Below are 15,608 nucleotides of genomic sequence, written 5' to 3'. Positions count from 1 at the left end.
TTGGGGAGAAAACACTGAAGCAACACAAGGTAGGATGTAGGAATGAATGTGAAAGCAACGTTGGGGAGGATGTGACCTAATGGCTACAACTGCCGACTTTGGAACAAGGGAACCAAGTTTGATTCTCGTTGGTGGCTTAACATCCTGTGATTCTGGGCAAATCAGTGTTGCTCAAATTATGAATGTGTAATTGTGTTATACAACTGGTGCTCATGTAAAGTACCGCAATACCTTTGCATCACATTTTTATACATAAAACTTTGTATATATAAAATATAATTTAAAATCTACATTTTATATATAAAATATGTTTATATATCAAACTTTTTCTATATAAAACTGCAAAAAAAATGCAACACGGTGGCGGGTGGGGGATGCATAAGGAACATGGAGGGCATGGTTGGAGAGAAGCACATGGGTGGGTACAACAGAAAGGGGGCCTGGCGATAGAGAAGAACATGGGCGAGACGTACATGAGGGAGTTAATAAGAAAAAAAAGTGCCTCAATCACAGTGCAAGCAGCAGTGGAAGGACACTAATCAAAGACAATCAGCCTGGTCTTGGTCTATGCTCTTGAGGAAAGAAGAGGAAGTGAAGTGGGTCGACATTGCCCAATTAGGAGACAGAAACATATTCCTGCACAAAAACTAATTTGACCACAACACAGGCACCCTAGCATCATGGTGCAAGGATGCCTGTATTGGTTCCAGGCTGCCACAATTGCGCCAGTGCAAGGAGGAGGCAGAAGTGCACCATATCTAATTAAATATGGTACATCTTTGCTCTCTCCCTTTCACACAACCCAGTGCAGCAAGACCTTTTGCTTCGTTGCGTGAAAGTTTAGTATATCTGGGTCTCAGAATACCCTGACCTAAAGCCAGACCAGAGTATATTTTGTAAATCAATTTGGATATCTGATGCATTTTTTTAGTTTCTGGTTGCCTTCTTGACTGTTTTCTTGAGAGTTATACCACTTGCACGTAGTTTGCATGGGAAACAGCCTTTACAACATTGTCCTTACAACGGGATGCCTTCACCAAGCATTCTTTAAAATGCAATGCCTTTACCACGAATATGCCTTTCACAACACACGCCTATACACCTTTACAAGGAAAGAGAAAGGAAAGTATGTTTAAGCTAAATGTGTGTGTGTTTACATATTCATATATTACCTAGTGGCAGTCACAACTAGGTAGTTATAGTTAGCTCTGCTTTTTCATAGATGGAGCCTTTTTTCAGTTTGCTAATAACTTGGGTCCCGTTTGACGATTATACACAAAACCTTTCCCCCAAAAAATTAATCCGCCTCTGTTCCTTCCTGGAAAGTTTTGTAGTGATCTGTCAAGCAGGGGTGAGAAAAAGAGGGGTCGCAAAACACAAAATCTCCATGCATTTTCCATAGAATTTTTTTAAGATGGCCTGCAGCAAAATCTGCTGAACAGGATGCATCATATTCGGCAGGAAGCTAGATCTTGGTCCGCAGATTGTGCTTTTTAGGTCTCGCCTGATCCAGCGCATGCGCTGGTCTGGCCGAGACATTTAGTGTACGGGTTTTCAAAGTGCTGCCACACCGCCTAGCGCTTGCGTTCACGCGCGCAGCCGGCAGCTTTCAGCGCCCGTGTCTACGTCGCTTTCCTTGTCTGTTTATCTCACACTTCACCATCTCTCTCTCTCTTTCTTCCCTTCTTCGGTCTTCCTCCTCTGGGGTCATTGTTTATGTTCCAGTTTACCTTGCGGTGTTGCACGGAGGCAGTGTGCTCCCCTGACTTCAGTAAAGGCTCTCACCTCTTGTTGAGCCGGAGACACTCTGTGCTCCCTCCTGTAACAGTGTGATCTTGGTGTGGTAGAGTCTGTTCTCCCAGAGTGCTGCTCGCTGCTTCTGTGACCAAAGAACAAGGGGTACCCCCAAATAACACAATATGGGTAGAGATGTAGGGGAAATAAACAACCAAGCAAAAAACACAAGAAACTCTACCCCTATGTTTGAAAAGTACTAAGTATCATAGATTTGACTCCAAACAGGTATGGCACTCAGAAAGGAGAAAAAAGAATGGTGTAACATGGAGGTGCAAAAAATAACAAAAAAGACAAATGCAAGTGCAGCATAACACACGATGGTCACAATGGATAGAAAATAGTTTCCTTTTATTTAGAAATAAATAAATATGGGAATTCAATGATTCATTTATGTTCTTTTGCAAAAAGTCAATAACATGCAAAACATACTAAAAGGCTGTACAACAAACAGAGATATGATACAAATATAGGCCAAAAAATAAGTTCCCAGGCAGGGGGGAGAAGAAAGAAGGTATGGAATAAGGGAACGATTTCCAATCAAACAGGCATACACTCAACTTCAAACAGCTCGCATTCATACAGCATCACAAAAAATCATTCAACAAAGGCCAAAAAACCTTTCAAGGGCCCATTCCCGAGGAAGTGATCACAGGGAACTCTGATAATATGTCAAGATGGTAAGAGTGAACTATTAATCAAGCTATATAGCGAGTCTCAGGGGCGGGAATGGCAGGCCCAACGAACAACGCCGACGCGCGTTTCGGTGAAACCACTCCTAACCAGGAGCACCACCTTCCTCAGGGCGTAACAGACAAACCCCCACAGGCTGGGACCTGCGTAAATGGAAAGTGGAAAATCAAAGAAGGCAAATGTTTGCTAGTGAAGAACCTCTTTGATAGGGCTCTCTAGATTTCAGAACAGTCGATCGTGCAGCGGCAAAAACATTCATACGTTGTGAGGAAAAGGATCCGGCTAAAAAGCTCCCGTGTTTGTTGCAAATACACTCGGGCCGAAAAGATCTCCACAGGAGGTTAACATGGAGTCTGGGTCCAAACGGACCTTTCCTAGAGCACACTGCAGCTGTCAAAAACGTAAACGAATTCGCTGAGATTCTTTCAAGATGGAGTACCTAGAGCTCGGAATGCTGAATGATATATCCAATGCCAGCGTTCTAGATAACGGCGGTCAAAGCAGCAAGAACTTTTCGCGGGGATGATCGCACAATCATACGGATCCTTTTCCTCACAACGTATGAATGTTTTTGCCGCTGCACGATCGACTGTTCTGAAATCTAGAGAGCCCTATCAAAGAGGTTCTTCACTAGCAAACATTTGCCTTCTTTGATTTTCCACTTTCCATTTACGCAGGTCCCAGCGTGTGGGGGTTTGTCTGTTACGCCCTGAGGAAGGTGGTGCTCCTGGTTAGGAGTGGTTTCACCGAAACGCGCGTCGGCGTTGTTCGTTGGGCCTGCCATTCCCGCCCCTGAGACTCGCTATATAGCTTGATTAATAGTTCACTCTTACCATCTTGACATATTATCAGAGTTCCCTGTGATCACTTCCTTGGGAATGGGCCCTTGAAAGGTTTTTTGGCCTTTGTTGAATGATTTTTTGTGATGCTGTATGAATGCGAGCTGTTTGAAGTTGAGTGTATGCCTGTTTGATTGGAAATCGTTCCCTTATTCCATACCTTCTTTCTTCTCCCCCCTGCCTGGGAACTTATTTTTTGGCCTATATTTGTATCATATCTCTGTTTGTTGTACAGCCTTTTAGTATGTTTTGCATGTTATTGACTTTTTGCAAAAGAACATAAATGAATCATTGAATTCCCATATTTATTTATTTCTAAATAAAAGGAAACTATTTTCTATCCATTGTGACCATCGTGTGTTTTGCTGCACTTGCATTTGTCTTTTTTGTTATTTTTTGCACCTCCATGTTACACCATTCTTTTTTCTCCTTTCTGAGTGCCATACCTGTTTGGAGTCAAATCTATGATACTTAGTACTTTTCAAACATAGGGGTAGAGTTTCTTGTGTTTTTTGCTTCGCTGCTTCTGTGACCCCCGGTGCGCGGGGCAGACCCGGCGCTCGCTGTGGCTCTGCCCGGTGACACCGTGCGTCCGAGTGCGCTGCGTAGAGGATGCGTGTTCTTCAGTGCGCTATCTGGAGGCTGTTTGCTCCCCTGCGCCTTGGTGTGCTACACCGGGTATCCGTGCTTCTTAGAAAGCTATGCACAGTTTGTGTTTCCTGGTGCACTGCCCACTGCCTTCGATTCTTGGCGTTCTGGGGTAACGTTCTATGTGCTCCACAGTACACTCCCCTCTGCTGCTCGGATCTCCACACCCTGCAGTGCACTCCTCTATGGCTGCGTGATCCCTGCCTGCTATTCAAGGTGACTATGCTCCCGGGATGCTGTCCCGGGGCTCCGGTGACTTGCACCAAGGCTGTGCGCTGACCGAGGTGCTACAATATTTCTGCCACCCCCCGCGTGATGCTCGAAGCTCTGTGCTCCCGCTGTGCTGCTCTGAGGCTCGTGACACAGTGGTGCCTTGAGGCCCCCAGATATGCTGTTCAGAGGCGCTTCTGTGAGCTGCACCAATGCTCACCCTGGCCAGAGTGTCACAATAGGTCTGTGCTCCCTGGTGTGAGGGTGCGCCCTGGTGCTCGGGTATGTTGTCAGAGGCCCCAGAAGCTACACCTGAGGTTCTTCACTAGCTAGAGTAGCTCTGTGCTCTCGGGAGCGCTTCTTTGAGGCCTTCCCTCGCTGCTGAGGCGCCCAGAGACGATGCTCCCATCTTTGCTCTGCAGACTTAGTTCTCTCCAGTGCACGGCTTAACGGTTCATTGGTATGTATGCCCAGGGCTTTAAGTGGGATGAAAAAACTGGGGTGTGGGGGTCTCTTAAACGGTGTGGCCAGTGTGATTAAGGGAGTGGCTTAAAATCACGTAAACAGAAAATCTGTGTTTACTTAGCATAGTGTGCCTCCTGTTTGGTATTTGGCTGCTTCTGTCACTGCTTCCAGATATATTATACAAGTAATTACATTTACAACAAGCCAGGTCTATTGGCTTTGTCAATGGTTAGGTGCATAAGATAAATAAGCAACAACTAAAGCGTCCTTGTATAGCGTATTGAAAATGCTTCAGTTCTGAAATGATGAGACTATGAAATCATTTTAGCGAGTCTCTTCAAAGTTACATCAAAGGTAGGGAAGGGTGGCACTGCTACAGAACTAATATTTATTTTTTCATACAGGGCGAGGGCAAAACTGGAGAGCCCTATAGGAGATCCGTGATCGTCACAGCACCTGCTGTTTAGCACCGGCAGGACCCGGCCCACTTAAAGCCATGCATTTGCCGTCATGGGCGCTGTGCTCTCAGCCACGCTGCGCGGAGATCTGCCCATCCAAGGCTCGCCCTCTAGAACCGTGCGCTTTTCTAAGGCCCCTTGCTCCCTTCTGCTCCCCTCTGTCTCATACAGAGGCTGGATGCTGCCAGATCTCCGCACTCTGCATGTGGGTATATGTAGAGATTTTACTCCCCTGTGTGCATAGCACAAATGCCCCTATCCCCACCGCGGTGCCCTACCAAATAGCCTGATCTCACTAGTGCGCTGCGAGGCGAGGGGTCTCTGGAATTCCTTGTGTGTTGCACGAATAGCTGATCTCAGTCGAGCGCTGCGAGAGGGCCCTGTGTGTTCCTGGTGTGTTGCACAAATGCCCGGAGACGCCTGCCCTGATCTCACCAGTGCGTTGTTATTAAGCTCTGTACCTCCTGGTGTGTTATGCAGATCCCCGCCCTGATCTCACCAGTGCGTTGTTATTATGCTCTGTACCTCCTGGTGTGTTGTGCGGATGCCTGCCCTGATCTCACCAGTGCGTTGTTCTTAGGCTCTGTGCTTCGTGCGCTCTGCTCCCCGTTGCATGTTGAAGCGGCTCTGAGCACCCAGAAACATCGAGCAGGCGCTAGGTCGCCCCCAGTATACGGCGCCGGAGGCCTCTGTGCCCCGGTGTGCTGGTCACGATGGTGGCAGCGAACATTGAGTTATAATATTCAAAGCGCTGGGACATCGTGGGCTGAGCCATGGATTATCTGCCGACTCCACGATAGGCCAGCATCATATTACATGGGCTGTTTACTAATGATTCGGGAACATGCTTTTCTCTCGCTGTGAACCAGACGCACAGGTGAGTGTCGGGTCACATATCAACAAACACCATGGAGGTGAGTGGAGGCTCTGAGAGCCTTTAAATCCTCTCTAAACCCAACTTTCAATATATATTTTGCAATATTTTAGTTTTCTAAAAATTGTACACATCGTTGCCTCGGGCCATGCAACCCCAACTCCCTCTTCTATGAGACCTAATACCGCCATGAGTCCAGGGCCGGACTGGGACCTCAAAGCAGCCCTGGCAAATTTTGTCACACCAGCTACCAGAGGCGTTTTAAAGCATGGGAAAAGTGGTCTCTGGCCCGGGGACCCTGACATTCAGGGCCCCACCTGATATTGTATCAACAGAAACAAGCATTAGCATAGCCAATAGGTCTCGCCTTTGGACCTTATAAATGTTTAACCATGCAACAGTTGATGTTGTTGCATCAAGGATATTGTGCTGCATAACTAAATACTTATAAGATCCCAAAAGCGAGACCTATTGTCTATGCCAATGCTTATTGTAATTTGGTGTTAACCCATTCAGTAATTTTTGCGATTTTAAGAGTAAAAAAAAATAGATATCTGGACGGTTGGACTCGCAAGAGTCCCAGAGACTCTCGCTAGAGCGCAAATTTAACAATAGACTCTTGCGGGATCGCCAAAAAATAGATGCTGGGCTAAATTTATTTATTTTAAGCCCACGGGAGCCTACCCTCCAGGGCTTTGTTTCCCAAGGGGAGTGGGACTGCGTAACCCGAGCCTCCAGAGGCCTCGGGGAGCCCACCCCCAGGGCCAAAAACAAAATTTTATGGGGATGGAGACATGTGGCTTCCCTCCCCAAGGTATTAGAGGCCCTGGGAGCTTACCTCCTGAGACCACGAGACCCTCTGCCCTTCAAAATTCTGCGGGTCCCGGGGGACAGGTTCCCAGGGGTTGAAATCAGCTTGTGGAGGGGAGCTGCGTGCCACCCTCCCTCTAAAAATGTTGGTAGGCCCTGGGGAATGGGGCCCGAGGACAAAATCAGCCCAAGGAGGGGGCACACATGCCCCTCAAAATAACACCGGGATCCAGGGAATGGTGGCCCTGGGGCCAAATTTGGCTCAGGGAGGGGGCCGTGTGGCTCCCTCTAACCACTGGGTCCAGGGGCCGGGCTCTAAGGACAAGCTTACTCAGTTGATAACTCAGATAGAAACTCTGCTTCTACAGTTTGCATCCATGGAACCATTCATTCTTGGGGACTTCAATCCACACAAAATAGGGGATACTGTGTCGCAAAACCAACGCTTTGGGAGTACCGCAATTTTCAACGCCCTTATGCGGGCATACAATTTGGCAACAACGCACTCCCTATCCTTAAAGTATAAGCCTGGGACATTCTTTGCACCCACTTATAACAATCAGACCACAATAGACTATATTTTATTAAGTGAGAGATTACAAAAACTCATGTCAATCTATACTGTGCACCCACGTAGAGAAAGTGACCATGCCGCCTTAATTGTACAGTTAACCATCACAGCAGACATTCGCCACTTTCCCCACGGCATTGGGGCATCCAAAGGGGAAGAACAGCATAAACTTCTTAGAAGAATTAAATGAGGGCTGATGTCAATCAACAATTTTGCCTTTTGGAAACAAACGTGGACAGGCTGGCAAAGCGGCTTAAATAATGGGGGCATCATAGACGAATGGGACCATCTTGCCTACGAACTAGCCTCATTGCTTTGAGGAGCACCACATACAGAACTCCCATAGACTCTTCTCATACCCTAGGACACATCCCAGCAGTCAAGGTAAGCGCCAAACAATTAAACGCCAAACACAGAGTCTATCAGAAATACGGGTCAGAATCCACCAAAATACAATTCCAAGTAGCTGCAAAAAGCCATTCAAAACAGGTTTGGAAAGCAAGACGTGAACACACGGACACAAAATGGCTGAAGATCTTTGAGCTGCTGGCACCGTGTAAGTCCCAAGAATTTTGGCAATACCTAAACAACCTAACTCACGGGGTCACTAACAGAGGGAATCCACTTGATGCGGGCACTTGGGTAGCCCACATGAAAACCCTGTACTCGGACGATTCGAACACGACTCCTCCAAATAGTCCCACAACAATAGGGGAGGGAACTGGCAATGCCACAGCTGAACCTACCATACCGTTGGATGATCCAACCCTCCCAGGTAAAGGACTAGTTGGTACAACTCTAAAAAAGATTTGACACAATGGGGCGCTTGGCCCCAACAGTCTGCCTGGCTCCCTCTTCAGGGAAGATACAGACTTTTGGATGGAAAATTTGGCTCAGTTATACGCCGAATGCAGGCTCCTGGGGGATGTTCCAGATTTGTGGAGGGGATCACTGCTGCACCCAATATATGGAAATGGGCCTAACACTGACCCCAGGAACTACCGCATGATCGCCCTGCTGGACATTGAGGGCAAGGCTTATGCAAGCACTCTTCTGGCAGAACTAGTGGACTGGGTGGGCACTGAAGGCCTCTTGCCCTTCTTTCAGACCGGTTTTAGACCAGGGGGCTCCACTGTGGACAACATCATCGCCCTGTCATACTTAGCCCATCAAGCGGTGGCCCATCAAACCCTGCCGCTTTTCGCCTGCTTTATTGATTATTCAGTGGCCTTTGACGGGGTAGATCGCACCACCCTCTGGCAGAAATTGTCTAGCTGGAACATCAGCCCATCTTTACTACAAGCTATTAGATCGCTGTATTCACGAACCTGGGTACGGGTCAAACTCTCGAGTGAGTTTGCCACAGAGAAAATCACCACGGATCGGGGACTAAAGCAGGGCTGCGTTCTGGCCCGATGCTTTTCAACTTATATACAGCCGGCATGGGCCAAGCCCTGCACGGAGCCACTTTAGCCACCCCCAGGATTGGGCACACAAAGATCCAATTGATGCAATACGCTGACAACCTGGTTCTTTTGGATCATACCAAAATCGGCCTACAAAAAGCACTCACAGCCCTCGCAGTCTACAATGCCAAAAATAAGTTGGTCGCCAACCCAACCAAGTCTGAGATAGTGATCTTTGGCCACTACCCGAATAAAAAGTTGCTACGTGGAGGCTGGGTCCGTTGACTTTGGACTGTGACCAACATTATAACTATCTGGGGGCTTGGCTTAGCGAAACGGGCCGCCCACGGGTCCACCTCCACAAACTGCAGCAGAAAGGGAAAAAGGTCAACTACGCCCTCTGCAAATTAAATGCTACTTTAGATAGTCCAACAACAACGGCCATTCAAAGAGTACTTAGGGCAAAACTACTACCATCCCTCAACTATGCGCAACAGGTATTTCCAGAGAAATTTGCGAATGACCTAGAAAAAAATACACTGCACAGCTTATAAAAAAGTATTTCGTCTACCAGCCTGCACCAGGAACAACTTAATTTGCATGGAATTTAATCTTAATCAACAAAAATTGGAAGAGATGGCGACCTTGACCAAATATTTTTATCAAACAACGGTGGAGGTAGAAAGCTCCATGAAGGCCGTTAAAAAAACGCATCTTCCAACAACCTGGCAATCCTTGGTTTGCCTGTCTCGCCTCCGCCAAAGACCTCTTGCAACTTGCAACAGAGAATTGGGACCCCAGCATAATCAAGTATGCCACTATTAAAACGACAATAAAAAAATAAGTACGTCTACGTTCTCGCACTTTAGATACGGAATCCTTGGTAGCAAGAGGCTTCCACGAGACCCAAAACCTCCCCCACACATTGCCCAGCCTCAAACTTCATCTTACGCAGGCTGTGGGGAGACAAGCCCTACATAGGATCCTAGCAGCTAGACTACATCCTCTCCCTCTTAAAGAACTATATCCAACTGGGAAAATAAAGCCGGTCATCACGGAGTGCCGCCTTTGCAACTACAAACAAGAGTCTTTGGCCCACATTTTACTCTGCTGCCAGGCACTGCGCCTAGTCCGCAGAATTTATCTCAGGCCCATCCTCCACCAACTGGGCACTTGCACAGCAAAGGAGGCAGTCCATCGACTCTATACATTGGACACAGTGAAGCATATGGCCAACTTTGGCAAATTTGTCCATTATACTCGTACAAAAATGATTGTCACCTCCCACTAGGCTGTTAGACGGGCACTGCTGGGGCTGCCCTCTGGCCACTTTTTCACAATAGACCTACTTAATATACAAGACTGATTGCCACTTGATTGTTTTTTTATCTAAGATAGCAAAGAAGAATTTTAACAATGTTGTGCACATATATTTGTTTTTTCTATTTTAGATTTTTAGATTTTACTCTCTCATTTTATAAGCTGTATTTTTGTAATGGTTTTAAGTAACCACGCAAATAAAGAATTCATTCATTCATATGACATCACTCATGACATGTTCAATGACATCACTGATGACACCTCAAATGACATAAACGTAACGTTTTTAACTCTAAAAAACACTGAAATTCACCATTTATAGTTATAGTTATCTGAAGTAACTATAACTCATGCTCTAAGGTAACTAAAACTTGCGCCCTCGCCATACACTGCTAATTATGCTACATATTACATAACTCATGATACCTTTTATGACATAATTGATATCAATGCAACATTTGCAGTGAAATTATTGATGAGAAAACTGCACGGCGGGGGAGCGAGTTACAGTCACCTTACAACACGAGATATAGTTACTTGAGATAACTATAACTGGTGAATTTCTGTGGTTTTAGAGTTTAAAACGCTACGTTTTCACCTAACTATAATGTTACTTTAACCTCTGATTTTTTTCAGGAAATATATAATTTAATATAGGGATTAGGGGTGGTTAAGGGTATTATGTCCTAAGTGTGTTTTTAGGGTTTATTGTTTGCTAGGGGGTTAGGGTGTTAAGGGTATTTTTAGGGTTTGGAGGTGGGTAAGGCTATTGAGTGGTGAGGGTGTTTTAGGGTTTATGGGTAACAGAATAGAGTGGTAATGGTGTTTTTAGGGTTTATGGGTAGGTAGGGGTATAAGGTGGTAAAGGTATTTTTACGGTTTAGGGGTGGGAAGGGTATGGTGTGGTAAGGGTATTTTTAGAGTTTGTGGTGGGTAAGAGTAAATGTATTTTAGGGCTTAGGGGTGGGTAGAGGTATACAGTGGTGAGAGTATGTTTGGGTTTAGGGTGGGTAAGGGTATTGGATGATAAGGGTGTTTTTCGCGTTTGAGTTGGGTATCGACTGCTTGGGATTTGAAACTTGGAAACTGACATGGCAGATCACGCCAAAAGGTACTATACCTTATAATCCTTTGGAACAAGAACATCTTGAGAATACTTCTCACCCTTAATTTCCACCACAAGAGGGCACATTATTTACTCCTTTGAGGAACATATCCAACTCTGATGAAGTCCTGTTGGACGAAACACGTTGGCTGGGATGATGTATGCATGTCATTAAAACTTCAATAAAGTCGACTTGGAAACAGACGAACAAGACTCCCTGATCAATATTTCTGGATGCAATTGATTAATTTGACTTATTGTATCTACAGTTATACATGATAAAATAATATGCACCTTTTCACTCTTTGTTGATCATTGGGGGTTTAGGGGTGTTTAAGGGTATGGGATGGTAAGAGTATTTTTAGAGTTTGTGGTGGGTAAGAGTAAGGGTGTTTTAGTGCTTAGGGATGGGTAGAGGTATACAGTGGTGAGAGTATGTTTGGGTTGAGGAGCGGGTAAGGGTATTGGTACTGCAGCGAGTTCAAAACGCTGCGGCCAGAAACCTTCTGGGCCTCCCTAGAACCTGTCCCACCTCCAGTGTGATTCGCCAGCTACATTGGCTGCCTGTTGCCAACCAAGTGGAATTCAAGGTTCTCTGTACTGCGTTTAAAATTCTGAAATCCTCCTCTCCTGGCATTTTGTCAAACCTGCTCTCATTCTATTCTCCCTCGCGCCAACTTCGCTCGATGGGACAACATTTGGCGACTGTGCCTCGAATGAGGAGGGCTTGGTCGGGCGGGTAATCCTTCCGTTACTGGCTGCCAAGCTCTGGAACGCTTTGCCACTTTCCATTTGCGCCATAAACAACTACCTGGCCTTTCGTAAGGCCATCAAAACTCATCTTTTCCCTTCACTTTAGTGCCTCTTTCTGGTCACCAGCCTCCATGTTCTGCTTTAGCGCTGGGACGCCGCTTTGCTGAGGCAGCTGTGCGCTTTGCAAAACAGTCTAATTGGGTGATAAGGGTGTTTTTAGGGTTAAGGGGTGGGTATGGGGTATAAGGTGGTATAAGGTGGTAAGGGCATTTGGGGGGTTTAGGAATGGGTAAGGGTATTGGGTGGTAAGGGTGTTTTAGGTGGGTCGGGGTATAAGGTGGTAAGGGTATTTTTACAGATATGGGATGGACATGGGTACGGGATGTATGGGTGTTTTTAGGGTTTAGGGGTGGGTAAGGGTATGGGGCCCTTCACGCGCCATAACATTCACACAAACTTTCGAAGGAATAAAATAGGCCCAACTCGCCTTACCTGTCTGCTCAGCTCGACTCCTCGAGTACGTAGTGCGCAACTTCCGGAATATGAGAGACAGTGTGAGCACTGTCGCTGTTAGAAACAATACTATTCCGAGGCAGATCCACAGGTATTCGCACGTATCTTTCGCCGTGGCTTTCATCGGTCCTATGGCATCTTTAGAAAGAGGAAAGGCACGAGCGTTACGGGTGCATTTCTCAACAACATGCGGTGCAAATCTCATTTTATGCCACATTAGGTTTCCTCAAAATAGCTCAGTATCCATCTTTTTTGATGGCCTCATGGAGCCGTCAAATGTTATACAGTAGATTGTTTCTGCTTTTTATCTAGTTGTTCCGGAAACAGCTTTTTTCTGAAATTTGCAACCTTTGCACCAGATATTGCAGTATGTGTGACGTGTGCTAAATAAAAATTCATAATAATGCCGAAGACGATATAGCCGCAGAATCACGTGAGCCAAGCAGCGCCGTTTATAAATACCTGCCAACATAACCAGGATTGGATTGGGATCAAAAATAGGCCCGGGCACCCTAAAAAAGTGCCCTACATGCAGACTGCGCCTTTTCGCAAGACTCTGCTAAAGTGTTTTAAGTATTATTAAAAGGGGGAGGGGGTTGGGTTCTCTGAGAGAGGCAGGTGTACTTAACTTCACTGAGATACAAAAAAAAATGCTAATGTTTCCAGGGCTTCTTGTGCGGGGGCGGGGAGCGGGGGGGTTAGTTCACACTGGTGAAAGACACCTGCATATAACTGAGGCCACTTCTGCTCAGGCACCCTGCCCCGCCCCATCGGCATACATTAATGGGCCGGGCCAGCGTGAGACTGGGAATGAGTCTTCCACCCTGTTGGTAGGAGGGAGTTTTTAGAGGCCCTTCTGCCTCCAGAGAGGCCGCTCAGCCCCCCACTGGGCCGGTGGCAGCATCTGACAGCCAGACACAACCTAAATCGGCCACCATGCTGGCCAAAAAAGCGTCCCACAGCTGTAACTAGGGTACCGGCCCACCCGCCATTGCCCGATTTACCAATCCGACCCTGATTACATATCTTTAGTGTATTCAATAAGCATTTCAAAGAAACAATTTGTGCGGAAAAAAGGTTGTGATATTTTCAAATAAAAACTAATGAGGGACGGAAAAGACACCGAGTGGTGTAGCAGGGGTGCCGTGGCCCCAAGGGCAAGCTAGGCAAACGGACCCCCTTACTGCTGGGCGGCTAGGAAAACCCAGCAATACACAGGGTTCAGCGTGCCCCGGTGCCACTGCACCTGCTGCACCATGTGTTAGCTACGCCCCTGCGCCCACTTGAGAGGCGTACGTAGGTGGACCACAGACAGACTAATAACGAGGCTGTAGGCTGTCAATCTTCGTCACGAAAATTCTGAAGAAATGCATTAAAAAACCCAAGAGAACGACTTACAAGAGTGGCAATACCGCTGACAGACGGACGGAGGCGACCTGGAGCACCGCAGCTGACAAGAGCGACACGCCTGCAGGAGCGAGTCGAAATACTGATCTGTTGGGCAAGGATGAGCCATGGGCGATGACTTGTTCTAAAGTTAAACAGACGACAGGTCAGGAGCACGGGCTACTTAAAGTTAGCTTTAACCGTGCATCATTTATCAGATGGGACAGATAAGGGCGCCTAAATTTAGAGACTCGTCAGTGGATCGCAGGGTGTCGACTGCAGGACTTTCCCATCACCCTCGGCTCCCCAGGGGCCCGGGCTCATTTGAATACGCGGTGCTGATTCAAGTTTTCACAGTAATTATGTAGATGCAGGGGATTTCGTATACATTGAAAGGGAACCGGCACAGAAAAGGAGCGAGTGTGTGTGTAGGGTGACCAACTGGCATGGGTGCAAATTCAAGACAGTGAGTGTAAAAATTCAGGACAAAGGGTCAAAATTCAGGACAAAAATTCAGGACAGGAGATCAAAATTCAGGACAAAAGGTAAGTTTTACTGACACATCAGAGGAGGTTGTGCAATAGTATATAAGTAAGTAAATAGACAACCACTTAAGTACAAGTGAAAATAAGTTTATATTAGGTTGAGACAATAGTGCACTGCATGGTTTTTCAGTATGCCCGCAGCTTTAAGCAAATGTGCAGGTCTTTTTGTGGTAACAATACCGCCGCCCCACCCCACCTTTCCAGCTCACAGAGAAAACGCCCAATGCACGGTCCGGCCAGTCTGGCCTTGCTGCCACCCTCCAATGGTGCCCCTCATCTTCACACAGAACATCTCTCGTGTATTTAATTTCATTTATAGTGCTTCTCATACCAAGTATGTAGGGCAGAGTGTCGGAGTGAGTTACAACGCACACATATTATATAGAGACAATCACTCATATAAATGTGAAAGTCAATGTATAGGAAATGTTGCTTAAGATAATGGGGCTTACAATGTGCAATCATACTTTCATCCATCATTCGGTCTTTCACCATTCATTCTGTCCTTCCATCTGTGTGCCCATCCATGTCCATATTCAACCATTTACAAACCTATCCATCACGTATCCTTCCATCCATCATTTTACTCATTCATCCCTCCATCCACCCTTTTACTCATCCATCCATTATCCATCCATCCATCCACCCTATCCATCCGTACACTCATCCATCCACTCTTCCACCCATCCATTAACCTATCCAGCCATCCTTTCACTTACTCATTCATCCACCCATTCACCCGTTCAGTCATCCATTTACCCATCCTCCCTTTCTCTCTCCATTCCCCTTTCACTTAGCCATCATACCTTCCATCCACCCACCCATCCATCTACTCATCCACTCATTAATCCATCCATTGAACCTATCACTCATCCATCCTTTCACTCATCTATCCATCCTTTCTCTCATCCATCCACCCTTTCACTCCTTCACTCATCTATCCATCCTTTCATCCATCTACCTGCCCTTTCACTCACTCAACCAGCCTTACACCCACCCTTTTACCCATCCATCCATCCATTCACCCTTTCACTTATCAATTCATCAATCCACCCTTTCACTTATCAGTTCATCAATCCATCCATCATTTCACTCATCCATCCATTCACTCGCCCATCATCCGCCCGTTCACTCATCCATCCGTCCATCATTTCACTCATCCATCCAGCCATCCATCCACCCATCCCTTCACTTGCTTACTCACTCACCTTTTCACAA

The 15,608-nt window shown here is 46.4% G+C and overlaps 1 protein-coding gene across 1 annotated transcript in view; it reads right to left on the bottom strand.

Moving 5' to 3' along the window:
* Nucleotides 1-14,153, bottom strand: part of TNFRSF17 (TNF receptor superfamily member 17) — a 31,104-nt gene extending 16,951 nt beyond the window's left edge. Inside the window, exons 1-2 of the mRNA XM_085630137.1 lie at nt 13,858-14,153; nt 12,439-12,597 (exon numbers count right to left, since the gene is read on the bottom strand). Coding sequence (XP_085486263.1) covers nt 12,439-12,597; nt 13,858-13,975 — 277 coding nt within the window. The 5' untranslated portion in view covers nt 13,976-14,153. The remainder of the gene's footprint in view (nt 1-12,438; nt 12,598-13,857) is intronic.
* Between the last annotated feature and the right edge of the window lie 1,455 nt (nt 14,154-15,608).

This window comes from Triturus cristatus, chromosome 10 (genome assembly GCF_964204655.1).
Source record: "Triturus cristatus chromosome 10, aTriCri1.1, whole genome shotgun sequence".
NCBI lineage: Eukaryota > Metazoa > Chordata > Amphibia > Caudata > Salamandridae > Triturus > Triturus cristatus.
Note: the sequence above shows the minus strand (reverse complement) of the source record. Positions and strands in the feature narration are given on the sequence as shown.